Source organism: Corvus hawaiiensis, chromosome 2 (assembly GCF_020740725.1).
Source record: "Corvus hawaiiensis isolate bCorHaw1 chromosome 2, bCorHaw1.pri.cur, whole genome shotgun sequence".
Taxonomy (NCBI): domain Eukaryota; kingdom Metazoa; phylum Chordata; class Aves; order Passeriformes; family Corvidae; genus Corvus; species Corvus hawaiiensis.
Window position 1 is genome coordinate 32,527,466 of NC_063214.1, and position 19,107 is coordinate 32,546,572.

At 40.2% G+C, this 19,107-nt stretch overlaps 1 protein-coding gene across 6 annotated transcripts in view; it reads right to left on the minus strand.

Annotated features, from left to right (window-relative positions):
* Nucleotides 1–15,394, minus strand: part of CRACR2A (calcium release activated channel regulator 2A) — a 52,675-nt gene extending 37,281 nt beyond the window's left edge. For 3 of the 6 annotated variants that reach the window (XR_007201542.1, XM_048294214.1, XM_048294218.1), the window contains exons 1-3: nt 15,239–15,394; nt 5,433–5,671; nt 965–1,076 (exon numbers count right to left, since the gene is read on the minus strand). Coding sequence is in view for 5 of the 6 variants with exons in the window: in XM_048294214.1 (XP_048150171.1) it covers nt 965–1,076; nt 5,433–5,600 (280 nt within the window). In the remaining variant the exon portion in view is untranslated. Of the gene's footprint in view, nt 1–964; nt 1,077–5,432; nt 5,672–9,855; nt 11,193–13,440; nt 13,524–15,238 lie in introns of those variants that run through there. The other 3 variants (XM_048294215.1, XM_048294216.1, XM_048294219.1) reach the window with 3 other exon arrangements.
* Between the last annotated feature and the right edge of the window lie 3,713 nt (nt 15,395–19,107).

Consider the following 19,107-nt stretch of genomic DNA (forward strand, 5'->3'; position numbering starts at 1 on the left):
TTTTAAATTGTGTCAATTTTCAGATTAGAGTATACTCTATGAAGATACTTGATCTACCTCCACAATGGGAGAGGTGGGACATGAGAGAATTAGGATTTCAAATGAATGATGATTTGCAAACAAAAATGAAGGTCCTGTTTGCTGGACTTATACATAGTAATTAAATTGAGATTTACTGTTACAATTCATGCATAGATGAGATTCAGTTTTCTAGAGAAAATGCTTAAACTTCAGTCAGCAAAGCTAAAATTAAGTACAAAACTGACTCTGTGTAAACAACCAAGGACAGTCTAACACTGTCATCTTATCTGGAATGTCACAGCTAGGGACAAACCACCCTGTGACAAACACAGAGAACATGACAGTAAGAGTGCTGTTGCAAAACAGGCAGTTACAAAGAATTTATCAGATCACATCTTACAGTAATAATAATTGCCTCATCCTGTTTTGTTTTGAAATAAATTAACATCACTTGAGGAATTAATTCATTGTAGAAAGCATTCCCACAGCTCTAAGGACTGTGGTTTTAACACACTCCTAGCATTGTCTCACATCAGTCTTAGAGATAATTTTAATTATCTTTCATGTCTTATTGCCTGATACGAAGTAACACACAAAACTTTCCCTCCCAGCCCCACCAAGGGAAACCTCCAATCAATTGTACATAGATTTACTCAACAGCTTAAAACAGGTGTAATTCAGATGATTATATAATTTTTCTCATATTGTGTCATGGCTTGCCATTTTACATAGGAGAGAAAGAACCCTGGAGCCCTTTGTCTATTTATTGACATAATTTGACTACTTCTTCCTCTGCTACACACATTTATTGTATCTAGGGGATAGTCTGGTTCCCTGTGTGCATTATTAAGTGTACTGTTAAGACAAAATTCTTCTTTACTGATGTGGAGAGTACAGAACATGAATAAAGCTCAAAAGAGGAGACATGCTTTCCAAAACTCACTGAATCCTGTGATGAACTCCTTTGGGGTAAGTGAGCCATTGCCATCTGCATCCAACGTAACAAAAACTTTTTCAAGTTCTTCCAGGCTAAGAGGTAACTCAGGATGCAGTCTCTGTAATGACAAAACATGCAGCAGCTTTATCCATCACTACAGGGTAAGAGGAAGACTGGGTTCTACAAAACATCCATAATACAGAAGGGTAGGTCCTTTGCTTCCCTGAGTGAAAATCCAATTACAGAGCAAAACAAGATAAACTGAGCGACATTTGCTTTAATGACTTCTCTGCTTGCCTTTATGAATCCATTCTGACGAAGCAATGAGAACAATGGCCTTGTGCCACAAATTCCAATCCCACAGAGAAGAGGAAGAACTTGAGCTGGAGTCTCAGCATCCTGGTGAAATGACTTGATTATCTTGGTGAAATGCCTTGATTATCAGGCTACTGGATGAACTTGGCAGCAGAATTGTACAACGAGTTCCTTCCACATCATAAAGTCAAGCAAGAGACATCTCTAGACAACTACATTATAGAGGATATACTGTCCTAATAAATGCTGATTCAAAAAATGTACATAAATAAATAAGTAAATAAAACAAAGCTAAGAAAGCTGCATGGTCTAAGGACCAAACCTGTTGCTCCCACAATGAGTTAAATGGAGTTCATGACTATCTACTTCTGAAATGCAGCATGCTCACACCAAGAAAGAGGTAGCTGCATGAAACTAGCTCCACAAAAATCACATTTTTTCCTGATAATCTAAAGAAAAGTACAAAAGAAAAGAATTCTGTAAAACTGATCCTAATGGTTTTAACCTAATTCTTTTAACAGTGTAGACAAATTCCCAGAAATAGGAGGAAATTGGAGTGGCAAACAACCCCACTAACCAGCATTTCCACTCGGAGACAGCACTAGGAAGATTAAAACCCTTCCTCAGCTTGAGAAGCAGTATCAATGCACACTGGTTCAGTCTTCTGCCTTATTAGTTTACATTTTAACCCCCCCCGAACTGCTGTTGTATATACAACATATTAAAACTGCAAGCTAGTAGGTTGAAAAAGTTCATTAGATTAAAAGTGTTAACCTCTTCCATTGTGGGGGAGGGATTTAGGGCCAAAAAAGGTTTCTTCTGCAGAAACCACTATTCAACATGTTAAGCCATATAGGCAAGGTAAGAATTGGCTGAGTACATTAACCAGGAGTTTCCTGGTTGCCACGAAGGGTTTAGGGTATGCTTTAAGAACTGTATGAGTTAAATGAAAGCGGTAGAAGGAATTCCAAGGTGGTCCTGAGAAGGGAATGCAACAGAGCTGCTAAAGCACACAACTATCTGGAATAGTCATAAAGGGATTTCTGAGCAGGATTAGTTGTGTATTGCTGCCTGCTTCCAAAAAAACCTGGAAAACTTGACGCAGTTTAAAGAACTTATTTCATCAGTGATACACCTGTCTTCAGTTTCTTACTTAAACACACCCATCTTCCCAAAGTCTGGATTTTAATCTCTAAGATCTAAAGGGAAACTTTTTAAAATCAGCTTCTCCTGTAAAATTCTTACAGCCACCACTGCACTGATGAAGGAGAAGGCGCTTCAAACCAATTTCTCTTTTTACATTCAGAAAAACAGAAACTGTACTCTTACCACCAGATCTTTGGGACTTGCTGAAGGAGCACTCATCTGACCTTGCCATGAACACAGACCCACCTGCTATTCCATTGCAGTGGCCTGCAGGTCTTGCTGCAAACCTGACCGACAAATATGTGCTTCTCCAACCACAGCTGCAGTGCTCTAATGTAGCGTCCAAATTCTGATCAGAATTACAGTAAATTTACAGTAGAAAACACCACAATTACTTGCATTTTCTTGATAAAAAAAGCATGAAAATCTAGGACAGTCTGAGGAACGTACCAAAAGTTTGCTCCATTAAATTCCCTCTGGGTAATTTACAGACTTTGATGAACTGGGCCACACTTACTAAGATTAAGTGAATGTTTTCCCAACATCTTGGGTTTTTTTCTTAATAAAAAAATTAAGATGATTTGTGGCTAGGAAAGCAAAACGTTATTGGCCTCATAGCTGTGTTTTTGTTTATTTGCTCATTTCAGACTTACTGTAAAAATACATAGACCCTTTCAATATGAGGCTACTAAAATCTTTAAAAGAAAAGAAAACAAAATAAAAAATATATAGAGATACCACTGCAGTTTCAAAAGAAGCTATCTGCACTGCCACCAAATGTGTTCTGCGGTTTCATGACGTCTATGCTTAATTCTCTCAAAATACCAAGATTCTACTCAGCTAAATAAAAGGACAGAGCTCAAATAGCTAAGAGGAAGATCTGAACCCAATCCATAGCTAAGAGCAAGATCTGAACCCAATCCTGCTATGCACATTAGAACAAAACATTTTACAGCACTAATTCTCATTATTCATTATAACCTCAAGGACCAACAGATGAAACTGTGGTTTCAAGTCTCACATAGAATTTGCTTTCTTGACATTTCAGAAAATCTCTTGTTGGTTTGAAAATTGGGTACATTTAGTATTTGGAAATGGAATGAAAATTTTTTTAAAAAAACAACTATTAACAGAGTCTCACAATAAACAATATCATATAATCAAGGAGGAGTAAATCTTCAGTACAGTTACTACATTGTAGACACAAGAGAAAACTCTGTAAGATTTCTTCCATCGAGATTAATTGAATTTCAGATACTTAGCACTCTCTGTTGAAATCATGCCCTGTATTACATGACTAAAGACTAAAAAGCTTAGCATTAGCATCCTATATTTGAAGCAAAGCTTCAGGAATGATAAGCAGTACAGACCTACCAAATGCAAAACGCAAAAGCGATCAACACTTAGGACCTTTTAAGGAAAAAACGGATTTTTTTTTTTTTACTTTATTGATTTGTGTCTTTCCTATAGGGAGTAAACATCACAAGAAGTGCAGGAAATAAAAGTAAGTATAAAGAAACATCATCTCAAATGTCCTGAGCACCTTTATTTCTGTATTAAAGAACTTACATACACTTACATATACATATGAAGTTTTCAGATATAGTAAACAAACACTCAAGATGAAATAGATGAATGAAATAGAACTTTATTTGTTCTTTGAAATTCTGTTTCTACTGCATCTTTTGCAGCATCTGCTTTAGAACCTGAAGCATAAATTTAGCAGCACTCTAAGTACAAACCTAGAATCAAACAGAAACAAATATTTTTACATTCCTTGCGAAAAACAGGTATTAAAACTTTTTATATACATAAACATACATATAAATATATGGGTTTTCCATTCGGTAAAAATATATACCATTCAGTTTTTAGAAAGACTATAAAATTGTAATCCATTAAATTCTCTGTGGGTTTGTATTTACCAAAAACCACCACTGGCAATATATTTGGTTTTTTCACATTCAGTTACTTCATTAAGATAGTGTAGGCTGGCAAAGCCTACAGCACAGCAAGCATCTGCATTCCTCTCTTTTTTCAACTTTGCATAATTAACAGAGGTCATCAGAAAACTCAGCAACACACAACTGCAAAGAAAGCTCTTGAGAGCGAGTAAACTGAGCAGTTTACTTAGGAGACTTTTGCTTTTCCAAAATAGGTAGTTAAAGCTGTTTCAACTGTATTTTCATACATACAGACATCTTTGTTTCTGAGGACAGGGAAAGTTTCTAAGTTTTCTATGAGATGCTTTCTTTGGCAGTAGTTCATAATGAATTTGTTTTGCTCCTGCTCCCCAATTCTGTTTCATCCATAAGTACAGAAGTAAAAATGGATTAACTCAACTTATGTTTTGCATGTGAAGCATGAGTACATTCCTGTTTTCTGCCACATAATGGTTCAAATCATCACTTCTGCAATGTGCAAGAATCACATTTTCAAAAGATTTTATTATATATAGTCACTCTTTTTCATCAGCATATTCAGCAAATCTGATTTTGACCCCTCAAACCAATTAAGCACAATTTCATAAGATTACTGCAAACACTGAATAATGCTCAAAATACTGTTCCTCTATACTTCCTACATATATATGTGATCCAGCTGAGTTCACCATTGTCTGACAGTGAAGCCACAGTGGAAGACTTTATTTATACAATTTTGCTGAAAAAAAGGTTGAAATTGGTGGGCTGAATACACTCCTGACACCATGGCAAATCGCAAAGTAATGAATTTAATCGTGTTTTGATGTTTTCAACAAGAATGGAATTAAATTCCTGGGGCATTGTTTTAAACTTAATTTACTTTGATTTTCCACTTTTTTGTTGCTTTGTCTGCGAGAAAAAATGCAAGCCTTATGTAAGACTTTTAAAGATATTATTTTAAATCCCACTTATCTCTTTAAAGTTATGAGAAGGGTGTTAACATTTTAAACTCTAAATTAATCAGTCTCAACTCATTAAGGGTTTTAGGAGCTTCTCCCATTGTGTATTTCACATAACCAAGTTCATTTTACCTGCATGTCTTGACAAGTGACGAAGCCTTTGCCTTCCAGATCACAAATCTGAAAGAACTCTTGCGCTTTTCCCAGCACAGTTAGTTCTGGGTCTTGTTCTCCAGTCCTGCTCCTCTCTCCATCTCCTGGTTGCACAGGACTGGTGCAGTCTCCTTTTATTCTGTCCATGGTTACAATCTCAGCTCAGGAATATCCTGGGATGCTGCTATCCCATTTACCCATAAACTCGGATCTGAAACCTGTGCATGGAAGGTAAGGAGAAAAGCAAATCAGACCCTCTTCATGATGGTTTCCACAATCTCTTAGCAACCATCTCTTTAATTAGGCACTAAATCTTAGATGAAGAAAAAGCTTTTTGAAAATGCTTGCCCTTGATGGGTTGCACTTAAGACACTGCAAATGGGATGATGAACAAGGAGGGGGAAGTCTGAGGGAGCAAGAAGACAAAATTAGCACTGAAATGGAATCTCAGAGCAAAATCAGCCAGTTTGACAAGAAATATGGACAATCAATCAACATGAACAAGAAAACACAAGAAGAACAGGTAAAGACAAAAGTAATTTAAAGTCACTACAATTTGACTTCATATATTCATCTTGAATTTTTAGTTCTGCTTATCTAAGTAGGTCTACCTAACATAGACACAGATTTGCCTGAAAATATTTAACAGAACAAAGAATTTTGTAAGGCATTTGACTATTATAAGAGAATATAGCCTGACTGGCACAACCTGGAACAACTCCAACAGAGGCCAGTGAAAATTGTTTAAATCTGAAACATATGTTGTCTTCAGAGCAAAGGCCTCTGCACTGCATGGGTGTGAAGGTAGAACAGGAGGAAACAAGACCTTTGGCTTGTCTATGCAGCCTCTAGAGGTGAAAAGACTCTGATTGCACAGACAGAGCAGCTCAGCCAGAGCCTGTTTTACTCTGTGCTTAAGTTCAAACCTGGCGCTCTTAGAATACAGCATCTTCCAAGAATTTCACACAGCTTCCCATGACAAAGTGATTTCTCTGATAGCTATGGGCCAGACAGTTGGACTTCCCACGTAACATGTAAGTATAAATGCACTGCAAATAGCCACTGACTTCAAACCAAACTAAGATTTTGGTGAGCAAATCACCCAACCTCTCTGAAACCATGTGACAAAAATCTGCAAACAGAGGTAAGTTTCCTCTCCCTCCCTCCTCTCTTTTATCACTCCAATCATCCCAAGACTGTTGCTCAAATACTTTCCAAAACTGAAAGAGTTTTGGCTATATAGCCAAAGAACCTAGCTGTCAGAATCCTTGCTAAGAACATTACAAGCACAAGAAGGAAAAACACTGAGAGAAGCCAAGGGATGTCAAAACCCAGTATCATTCCACCTTAGGAAACTCCTCCCTCAGAGTGGGTCTTGCTTGAATTTTAATGTACACCAGTCAGGGGTGCCTTATAAACCCCAAAACCAGGTATATGAATGCAGCTTCTGCCCACACCTGCACCCAACACGAGCTCTCTGCTGGGGCAAGCCACACTCCACACCCCCAGGAGGCACCAAAGCCTGCCAGAGCACCTGTGCCAGCAGTCGTGGATAATTAACAAGGCTAAAAAATGCTGTCACAGGGAATTCTAGTCACACATAACAAGGGGCTTTTGCCTATTACAGCTACCTGAACACCTGTAATCTCTTTCTCTTACGAAGAAAATTTCTAGCTCTGAAAGTCTGACCAACATTCAGTAGCTGGGAAGATACACAAAGGAAAAGATCACTCCGTAATTGGCCTGTTTCTTAATCCCTTCCATGACGTTTCTAATAACAGTCTCAAAAACAGTATACAAGCCAGGTGAATCTTTGCCCTCATTGTATATAGCCACCCACAAGTGGATCAGATGGAAAGCCACAATCAGGCTAAAGTGGTGTAATAGTCTGCATGAAATTCTCCTTTCATACTGCTTTTACACACCTGAACCTCACTTACTTCAACACAGCTCACTCCTGACTGACACCAGTGTATGAGGTGACAAACCAGGCCATCAGTTTCAACTTAGCAATGACACTAACTTAAAAACAGGTTTAAAAATACCAAAAATCAATGGGACAAGTGCAGCCTAAAGATGGTCTTGACAAGATCTGACCTGGACTCAAAATGTATTCGATTCTTTTTTCTTTTCTTTTTTTTTTTTTCCTTTTTTTTTTTTTTCCTCACATCTCAACAATTTCTCAAAAGGCCACAACTGCAGGAGCAGGCCAAGCTAATCATGATAATAAGTGCTGCTAGTGCCTTCCTCTGCACAGTCCATTAGATTTCCTTAAGAAAATAGAAAAATTATGCAAGGAATAGATAGCCAATTGCAAGTGAAAGAACAGAAATACAAAAGCTGATTAAAAATGGTTGAACAAAAAGGCACTATATACACTTCGATAAAGCTGTTTGCAGTTAGCAAACAGTACAATTCAGCAAATATCACCACGCTTTCTAAATACTTCCATACCACAAAATGAAATTACATGCATCATGAGAGCCTCACCTTCTTATAACTTGCCCCACCTTTTATACACATCATAAAAACTTGCTACACAGTGAGTGTCTTCAATACAGCAGAAAATTAAATTAGAGCATCTGCAAAAATTCTTAATCCTTATGGCAGCTTCTAAAGCTGATAAGAGTTCATCGTAGTTCCTACAGTGTTCTGATACTTTGCAAATGCTGGTAATAACATGAAAAATTAGAACTGCAATTTGTCCCACATTACTGAATCAGCACTGTAATTACCTCAAGGCCAGTTTTAAATAACATAGGTAGTTCCACTCACTCATCCATCTCCTTTAGAAAACAAATGGCTTACAAAATCAATTCTTTTAAGACCTTTGTTTTCCATTCTCTTAGCTACAAACACACTTCACTATGCAAAATAGGTCATATCATGACCGGATGCAGACAAGCACAGCTCCGAATATTAAACAAGGATGTGTGATTTATGAGGTTTTTGTCCATTAATCATGAGGTAAATTCTGGATCTGCAAAAGGCAGGTCACTGTTAGTATTCTAAATGATATTTTCATCATTTCCAGTCATGTCTACTGTAAATCACCAAACTCTAGAAGTACAGAGCAATGTTGAACCACAAATTTCACAAGTCATGACATGTGACATCCCCGGTCTCCCTAACTGTGATAGTTAAAAACCTAGAGAGATGTTTTTCCTGCCCTCATATCTCTTGAGTTTTTAGGTTTCAGAGAAATATTTTTCTTAGCATGTGTTTACAGGTAGAAATTTTCTGCAGCACACTTGAAAACATACCACCAGCTGAAAAATAGAGTAAGCTCACTTAATACCAAGGTCACCTTGGATTTCTACAAAACACTGTTATGAGAGAGAACACGTTTTACAGACACTAGAAAATAAACAATAGATTGCATACTTTTTCTACAAGAAATATTTATTTCCTACAACCAAATTATCTTTGTCAAAATGACCCGCAGCTGCAGCGTAGTATGCCTGACACATGAACAGGGACCTCTTCAGAAATAACCTAGTGTCAGAGTTAGTTATCTTTCAGCATTATGCTGAAAAGCTCCTAAAGCTAGAATGTATCACCACAAATATTCTCCACTGGCACAAGCCTGCTGAAGGAAGTCATTCTGTTCCCTATTGCTCTGCCCTGCTTTTGAACAAGTGTTCATCCAGTTAGACAGTGAACTCTGCTGTAGAATCCTTTAAATTTAAACTGAAAAGTTATAGTTTATTTAACTTAACTAAGGCCAAGTGGTCCATCAAGGAAGAATCAAAAAAAGCAGGACCTACAGGGAATGACAGAGGAATGGGACTGCTAAGACCAAAGAGCACAATAACCAACCTCAAGTACACAGGAGTTTTCTAGGTACAGGATTGGAGAAAAATGCTCCCTATGCACATAATACAATCCATAACAAGCAAACATGTCAGAAAAGCTAGACATGAAAACCCACCCAAGGATAGAGAAGGTGGAGCACTGAACCCCTGGCTGCAAGGGCAGTGCAGTTCTGCCATTATGGAAGGACAGACCAAACACAAATCTGCAAATAACGGCAGAGATGATCATTCCTTGAGAAAGGTGAGTAGATCAGTGGGCCTCAGTGTTACTTCTATCCATTTATAAAAAGGTTTAATGACCGTCAAATGTAAAAATTCAGGTCCCACACTGAAAACAACTAGCAGAGATACAAAGTTGTGTGCTCAAGAAAATACCTGTTTTTTCTCAACTGTGACTAAGACAATTAACTTTTAAGCTCTCGTGGAAGCATAATAAAGCTTGGCCTAACCAACACCTAGACAGAACTGCATGAAAAAAGGGAGACTTTCATTCCTCCAGATTTGACTTTTCAAGTAAAAACATGCAAGTCAGAAAGGCTTGTGATGAAATGTATCATTAAAGACTCTTCCACACAGCCTGCAATCACCTCTCTCATGATGTACACAATCTCTCATGACTCTTCATCTTAGGAGATCGCACACCATGGAATGGATGTGGGGAGCTTAACTCTGGACGGAGATCTGAGGCAGGCTGGAGTTCCTAGGAGGGACCACAAGAAGATAGTCTGAAAGAAATGTGTCATGAAAATAATTTCAGGGGAGTACCAAAGGCAGACAAGAGAGGAGTCCTACATCTACTGGTCTATAAAAGAAAAAACTTAGTTATGTAGAAATTCTTTTCTTATCAGTAGATATGTGTGGGAGAACCAAATTCTGTTCAGAATCAGTCTTAATAGACTGCTTAGACTCAGTCTTAACAGAAGCTCTCCAGCCAGACCCAATTAGCTTTTAAAGATTAAGGGAATCATTAGGATCACCTCCTTTGTTATCTGCAAGCTTAAATCTTCATTTACACCACAACAAGGTTTTAAGTCTCCATAAAATTACTTACAATTTATTTCAAGGTAAGGGACCTCAGCAGAAATAAAGGAGGAAAAAGACCTGGGAGAAGGTATTGTGTTATACCTACATCAAAGTCACATAAATGAAATTTCTCTTCTTGAGAAGATTACTAGTTAAGGAAAAAAACCAAAACAAACCCTTAAAGCTAAAGAAGGATAAAAATCCAGGTTATATATCTGAAACAAAGTCTCAACAACATTAACTGTGAAATGGGAGAAAAACAGAAAATAAGCTTAAAGTGACAGCCTTAAGGATTCCAAAACAGGTAGCCAAAGACTTTGGACAGACCACTTACTCCCCACTTGGCATTTGTCCCTAGAGGAATCCACAAATACCAATGTTGGGAAAAAACAAACTATGTCAATTCTGTGCACTATGATGCAGAATACCAACTCTGACTGGTGAACATGCCTTCATTAAGCTTTTTTATTTTTAACATTTGCATCCAAGCAACTAGTTTTCACTGGCCTTGTAAGAAGATTTTCTTTTCCCAAAGGCCACCTTCCCCAGAGGAAGACAAAAGTCTCCTGCCTGGCTTCTTGCTGGCCTCTATGGAAGCAGTAAACGAAACTATCCATGTATTAAAATTCAGATGTCCAAAGTAAGCAGGCATATTCATTTATGCCCACCCTGCTCTTCAACACTGATGAAAAACAACTAATAGGATATTTATTGCCTTAATCTAAACAGTTCTTAGGGATCCATACTGAAACAACAGGGTGAAGTTAAAATGGGCCTGCTAAGTGCTGCTAGGTTCCTTGAGAAGTAAAGCTATTCTAAGTAGTCATGATTTTAGCAGAAATGCATCTTTTCCTCTTGTTTCATTGCTTTGGATGCTTCCTTTTTATTGTATTTAAGAAATCAAAAGCTAAGAACTGCCTGGAAATGCAAACTTCTTATAAAGGGACACTGAATTGAGGGGCAACATTCACCATGGAAACCAAAGTTGCGGAATAATCACAAGATCATCAGAACTGAGAGCACCCTGCCTGTAGTGTCTGCATGTTTAAGGACCCATTGTCTCCTCTCCCTCCTTCTGCTCTTTCCTCCTTATTCAAGGACACTGATTCCAAGAAGAACTCTTCTCCTTCCCTCTTGTTCCTTGCCTGCATGCTGGTTGCAAGAACCTTGTGTCTTCTGCTGACCTACACAACACCTGAGCAGGATGGTGGTACAAGTGTGCGTGTATCTGAGTGTGTGTTTTCCTCACAAAGTCTGTCTCTATCTCTGTAATTTACAAATAAATCATTACTGCATACAAATACAGTTTGGCCAGTTATGTATTTTGGGCTAAAACTCTGGCTAACATTTGTGGCTGCAACACGAGTTTATATAAACATCTGCATGTAAATTGGGCAAACATCACCAGTTACAGAACTTGTATTAGGACTATTACAGAACCATGTAGAGCTATTCTACCATTATTCTGACTTCTTTCTAAAACATAAATTGTTAATTCAGGGATGTAAAAACTATTGTTAAGAAGGAGCACCTTACAACATATGCAACATATTCCAAATGTAGCAAAGTCAAAACTGACCTGAGTCCCTCTGACTGCAAAGAATCATAGAATCATTTATGTTGGAAAATGCCTCTAAGCACAATTTATTGTGTTGCATTGTTCCAAGTACTGAAATTAAATGTGATTAACTATATTGATAACAGCATTATATTAGTAAGTGGTGTAACATGACGTTCTGGCAGGAGATACTGCCAATTCACATGAGCTGTTCCATTTGCAGACAAATTATTTGCACTGGAAACCCCCTCACCCTGAAGTAAAGATCTGGAAAGAGTTTAAGTTAAACCTTATATACCCCTTTTAATTGTCTTATCTTTCAGGTTCCCCTAATGACTCACTGCTAAATGGAGCTACTTTTGGCTGGTGAAATCAGGTTGACAAGAACATCTTTAAAATACACCATTTCCACAAAAAAAAAAACCCCGCTTGAAATATTCTGCCTCCTCCAAAAGTCCTTGCTAAAAATGTAACTTCTGAAAAAAATCAAAACCTTTTATCTGCCTGAAAACCAACAATAATTTGGCTTGAAGTCTAAAAAACACTCTCTATTTCTAGTTTTTCAGGGAATGTTACATCTTCAACCTAAGTTAAAGGATTTTGAGATGCAAATTAAATATTCTCTTCAAATAAGAATTCATTTTTCATGGAAAAAACGTTAGTGGAAAATTTCAGTCTACTCTGCCATGGACCTTAGAGGACCCAAGTTAATGCAGATTCCACTAGAAGGGAGAGAGGCATATTCCAAGTGTTTCCTTAGTTATTTGGCACTCGGTTTGCAGCCGGGTTGGCACGAATTATTGTCTTCAAAACTTTCAGAATTTTTAAAACTACAAACTTGCCCTTAGAAAACACCTTCGCTTGAGTCAGTGGGACAGGTTTTATGGGACAAGAGCACGTCAGTGAGGCACAGGAATATTCAATTTGCTAGTCCACTGTTTTTCTACTGCAAAAAGTAATGGTAAAATATGATCCTAAAAGAGTAATATTTTCCTATATGCAGAACAAGATAACCTTCATGTTATCAGCTCTGCACAGCTCACTTCCAAGGCCTTGGAAACACATATAAACAAATCCACTTATCTGTGTTTGATTAGGAGGCTTGGTGTACCTCATCCTGTTCAGTTCTACAAAAAAAAGTCCTGCAATGCAAACAATTAAAAATGCATCATTACAGATTCTTAATTGGATTTTAATTCACTACTGCTTTTGAGTAGAGATACAACTTCCACATCCTCTGAGAGCCAATTACTCAGAAAGTTATCCTTACAATGGTGCAGGGTCTCTGCCTTCATTTATGCTGCTCTTCAATGAATGGAAGTTCCCCAGCAAGACCCTTCAGTTTCCTTGACACCCCCTCTGTGAGACTAAGGAATAAGATGGGTCCAAAATCTTTAATCTCAGTTTCAATCAGACACAGACTTCCTGGTGCTTTTGCATGGATTAGGTCATGAACAGTGCAATCAGTTATGTTTCTACATCAGGTTTAACTTAAACTGACTAAATCTGCATTTTTCAACACAAGAAATGAAACCCTACATATGTATTACTCCCTCCTTACATGTAGAACTATATGTTCATATATACTTACACTGCAAATTAACAAACGGTGGAGAGGGAATCAGGGCAGACCACTATGCTCTTTACTCCTCCGTTTATCCACCATTTACCCATCTACAAAATCATGAGAGTATATCATTCATCAATGAACAGAAATGGGAGGAAAAGAGAGATCTATTTGAAGCAATACATTCACCCTGTGGTCTGAAGAAACCACAAGCAAAGCTTGTAGACAGATGCTCTTTAGTGCAGTTATTTCTGCTACTTGTTTCACCATTATCTTTTAGCCCACCACAAGATAAGAGAGGCGGGGGCAGAGATATCTCACAAGGAACCAAACATACCTCATTCATTTCAGCAGCAGTGAACTTAAGTCTCCAAGAGCTGGCAGACCATGAGACTGTAAACTATTATTGCCCTAAATCTCATTTACTACTTAATCCATTCACAGAAATACATCTGCCTTTTTGTACTTCTGACACTGACTTTTGACTTCTTTTCTTGATTTCATGAAAGATGAGAATCTAGTTTAGAGAAAATCAACATTTAATTTTCACTCTTGTACTTTTGGGTGTAACAGTTCCCTTTTGATCTGTACAATTACTGAAGCTCAAATATGGGGACCAGAGCTCTTAGAACAACCCCCAGAAATCCAATAAATTTTTACTCATGCATCAGAATAATTCACGTATTCTAAAAAGAAAAGCGAAACTAAGCTGAAAACTACTGTTGAAAACCACAAAGTTGCAACTAAGAAAATAGAAGAGCATGTTAAATTAGTCGAAGTGTTCCAGAGGGATTTCACCATTCTCCCAATTGTGACACTACCCACGTTTCACTACATGCAGTTAGAATCTGTTCTACTGGTGTATATTAAGAAATCTATTATCCTGGTAGCAGTACATTTCTTTTATAACTGTCATTTACAGTCATCATAAGCCTTCAGTATCAAGAAAGACAGAAAATTAAATCAGATATCACATAAATGCTAGAGCAGAGTAAGAGAGACACCAAACTATTGCAGGGGGACACAGGAATCATTTTTAACAACCAGCCGGAACAGCACTGCCTTCTTCTTCAACAAGTACTTGGTGGGCCTGAAGGCAGTCACCAGCCACAAACTCAATTATCTTCTGTAGCTGCAGGGAAGCGAAAACCAGCGGCGCAGCTCCTGAGGTAGCCGGGCCATCCAGGGATTTCTCTCTGACAGCGTCTGTCAGCCTCGGCACGAAGCTACACGAGGCACGGCGGGAGTGCCAACACAACGACTCCCCGTCACCAGCACTTTCGGGCACCACCTTTGGGAAACATTCCGCGTGTGGGAGGAGTCACGACAGTCGCAGCCTCGGCTCTGAGCTGTCGCTCCCCACGCCAGCTCCGGCCCCACGGCGGAGTTGGCTCCCTCGCCGTGCGGGCGTTCGCGCCGCAGCCGGCGCTGCGGGGGCTGCACCAGCCTGCTGCCGGCCCCGCCGCTCCCAGCCACCTCCCCTGCCCCCTGCCAGCCTGGCAGCGAGCTGAGGGAGGGCCGAGGGCAGCCCGTGCCCCCCCCGCCCCTGCCACCCTGCCGGGCCGCCGCTCCCCTCGGGGACAGGGCGCGTTCCGTGCCGGCTGCCCGGAGCCCGCCCAGCCCCGCCGGGCCCTGTGCCTCCGGACACGGCTCAGGAAGCGCGGCTTGCGACAGAGGAAGCTCCCTTGGGACACCGGGGCTCTGCGGGGAACGGCGGCCGCGGGTGCCTCCCCGGCGGCGGCTCCGCGGGGAGCACGGGCCGGCTGCGCACGGACCTCGCCGTCCCCTGCCCCGGCTGGGCCCCGGTGCCGCCCCGACTCACCTGCCGCCGCCTCCCGCAGGCGCCGGCCCCTCGGGCTGGCCGGGCCGGCGCTCCCCGGGCTGGAAGCGAGACCGCGGAAAGGCTGAACCCACTTTGCTAACTTTGTTTTGAGCACGGGTGACATAATCGGGCGAGGCGGGCTGGGCCCCAGGGGCGGGACGGCCGGCCCGGCCTCTCTCCTTCCCTCCCTCTCTACCTGCAGCCGGAGCGCGGTTGCCCCGCCCGGTCTCACCTCGCCTTGGGCTGGAGCGACTCGCCCGAGGCGAGATCAGAGAACCAGGGGAAGGTGAGGAGGGTGAGCCTTCGCTGGTCCCTCTTGCAGCCAGGACTACATACATGCGTGATGGCTTTCCAGGGTAAGGGTACAGGAAACCTAAACGGCACAGGGCAGGAGGGTATGGAAGAGCACCAGAACGCTCATCCACACCAAGGTCTTAAGGTGGTGACCAGTCCAAATGGAGCTGCTAAGATCATCCCCACCTTGTCATTTCAAACTCTCCAAGTTCTGTTTGCAGAAGGTGGCAGTGGGAGACAGAATTGGTTCACATTCGATTCAAAGATTTCACTTAGCCCAAAGTAAATTTTGAAAAATACCTGTTTTTCTGAGATCAGGTTTTCCAAGTAGTCCCAAAAGAAGAGAAAAAACTTCGATATAATTCTCATCACTGTAAGGTCTCCCAACTTCAGAAGAGCTTCTAGGGCATGGTGCCCAAGGAAGGCTTCACCTCCTTCTTGATCAGGTAATTTGGTCGCAGACATTTCTGTGACATCAACTGCACTGGTCTGTTCTTGTGTCCTTACCCATGCTCTCCTCGGGTTCAACAGCTGTCCCAAGGTAAAGCTCCATGCTTCTTTTCACAATGTACAAGCCCTCCTACTTACCTTCCCAAGCCATCTTTCCTGAACAGCCTGTAACCCTTCAGGCTTATCTCCATAAAGTAAGCTACAATCCCAGAGCTCTGGTAAATAGCAAATCTGGCAGCTACAAGGGGGAATGTGAGGAAGACCACAGAGAAGGTAGTCTGCCAAATACAGGCACATACATAAGCCTGATGAAACTACTTACAAAGCACTACAAGTAATCATTTAATACAGTCTTTACGCATCGAGTAGATTATGTGCTTTTAACTAGGAAGGCTTCTGCAAAGCGAAATATTACTTCACTCATTACAATGATTGACTGTAGGCCTGAACAAGGCAAGCTTGAGTGTGGATTTACCATACAGTAAGGTGCTACTTAACAGTTACTACTCACATTAATTCTCTGTATAAAAGGTAAATATTTGAAATTTGCTTGCCACAGCAGCTGCCTGATATGTACTGAGGGTGAAAATAGGCACACAGGTACTTACCATGAAATCCTCAGCATGCTGAATAGCTATAATACTCTGCACATGCTGATTTGACTCAGCCTAACTTTTCTATTTAACCTTTTGCTAAGTGAGTAAAATAGTGGGTAAGAAGACAGAATTACTTTTCTTTTAAAGGTGTGGGCAACCTTACAAGATTTTTTCAGAGAAATGAAGGCACGCTATCATCCACAAGGTACTAGACATAATTCAAAAGCTTGTGAAGAAACTGAAGACAGCATATAGAAAGTTTCAGAAGTGCAGAGAATTTGTGACATGCATGGGGAGAAAAGCTCACTGAAACAGCGATTGCAGACTTACTGGTAACTTTCATGTATTAAGGCCCCAGGGAATATATCTTAAAATTGAGGATTGCTTAGGTATCTTGTTGCAACCAGTCATTCCATTTTCTTCCTTACCATCCAGTATGAGGCAGTTTTAGACTTTTCAGTTTCTGTAAGAAAGTTTTGGGGCCTATGAAGCAATAGTAGAAGCACTGGTCAATGAAATTTTCTAGGTCTTGTCTGGACAGCTAATGCTGTTCTTGTATATATCTGTGAATACTTTGGACTATAGCCTTACAGTGCCAGCTAGAAAAGGGCTACTGCTCTCTGTTTTTATTCTCTCTCATAGCAAAAGGTTATGGATTGTATTGCACTGCTGTGATTTCTTTCAGCAGTTTCTGATCATACACCTTCATGTGCATTCCATTGCCTGGCTGCCGATGGTGGAGACAAAGACCCCAATGGACTTGAGCAGCCACAATTTGTTCTTCATGAACAGGCAGAATCAAATTCATTACTCTATCTCTCTCCTGAAGTAAGTGGATTGAAAAGCAGTAAACTCATATACTCTGATGTCAGAGTCTGTGATGCTAACTGCAACGAGACAAAACAGCCCAAGAACAAATGTGCATAGGCATGAATCTACTTCTTAACACAGATTGCACTGCAACACAAATTACAGTGCTAAATGGAACACTTGAAAGAATTAAACCCTTTTATATGGTCTAAAATTGTCCTCTATGAAATCCAGATACAAACTCACTTGGTTTTCTTCAAGGACTAAAAGCAGGAGATTTTGAAAAATACTGGTGTGCAAAACATATTGTCTGGACCTAGGATCCTTCTGACTGCTATGTTTAATGTACAGTGAGTTAGAAACTGGATGACAGTTTCTACCACTGGGTTATACAAATGCCAGAACTACAAACAGAAACATGTGGTAGGCAGAAGACAGCTTGCAGCTCTTAAATCAGGAAATGCCAAGTGCAATATAAAAATAAAACCACCACCCTTTAAATAAAACAGGCTCTATTTCACAGTTTATTTAGGGTGATGTGTGTTTATTTCAGTCTGCAAAGCCATCATACTGCTGGGATGCAAGGGGCATTTTCTTCTGCATTTAGGCTGTCAGTAGCAGGCCTATTTTATCTTTTCACTCTAATGCAGCTTTTAATTGCCTGTGAAATTGCACCACCCTGAGGGAATTTCATACTAACATGCAAAATTGTGTTTTCCATCTTTATGCTCAAGGATCAGAGGAAAAGTTACAGAACTGGAGTCATAAACATACTGCAAGAAATTTTCAGATTTACAGTAAACTTTACCAGAAATTTACAGTAAAATGGAAATTGTATTAAGTGACTGGAAACTGGAGGTATTCCAGCTTGACCAGCTCTAGAGTCATCTTGCTTGACAGAGTAAAGGAGATACATGTTTGACTTCATGCTCATGTCACCTGCAGTGCAGTATGAGTTTGATTGGGCTATGCTGAAAAATGTAAATGCAAGACTTTTCTAAAAATCAGAGTTTAATTATGGAATTCATCTGCCTGGCATCTATTCCAACCAACCCCTTGCTCACAGCAGAATCAGGTTGTCCAGGGCCTTGTCCAACTGGATTTTGAAAATTTCCAAAGATGGAGACTCCACAACCTCCATTGACAATCTGTTCTAGTGCTTGGCGTTGCACACAGTAAAAACATTGTTTTGTTATATTTAGGTGAAGTTTCCTGTATTTCAATTTGTGTCCATTGCCTCTCGTCCTTCCACTTTGCAGTACTCAGAAGAGATTAGCTTTGTCTTCTTTGTACCCTCCAACCAAGTATTTATACACATTGATAAAACTCCCTCTCAGGCCTTCTTTCCTTGAGGCTAAACAGTCACAGTTCTCTCAGTACCTTCTCAAATGTTTCAATGCGTTAATCATTTTAGGAACCGACTTCTGGATTCACTCCAATACATACATGTCTTGTACTGGGAAACCCAGAACTGCATACAACACTCCAGGTGTGGTTGAGTGCTCAGTAGAAGGGAAGGATCATCTTCCTCAATCCTGCCAGAAACACTCCTCCACTCCAAGGGAACTTGCAATGGCACTGGCCAGCTCCCTCCCTCAGGGATGCATCCCATCAGGTTCCATAGAGTTAGAATCACAGAATATTTCAAGTTGCAAGGGATGCATAATGATCAACAAGTCCAAATCCCTGCTCCCCACAGGACTACCTAAAATTAAACCA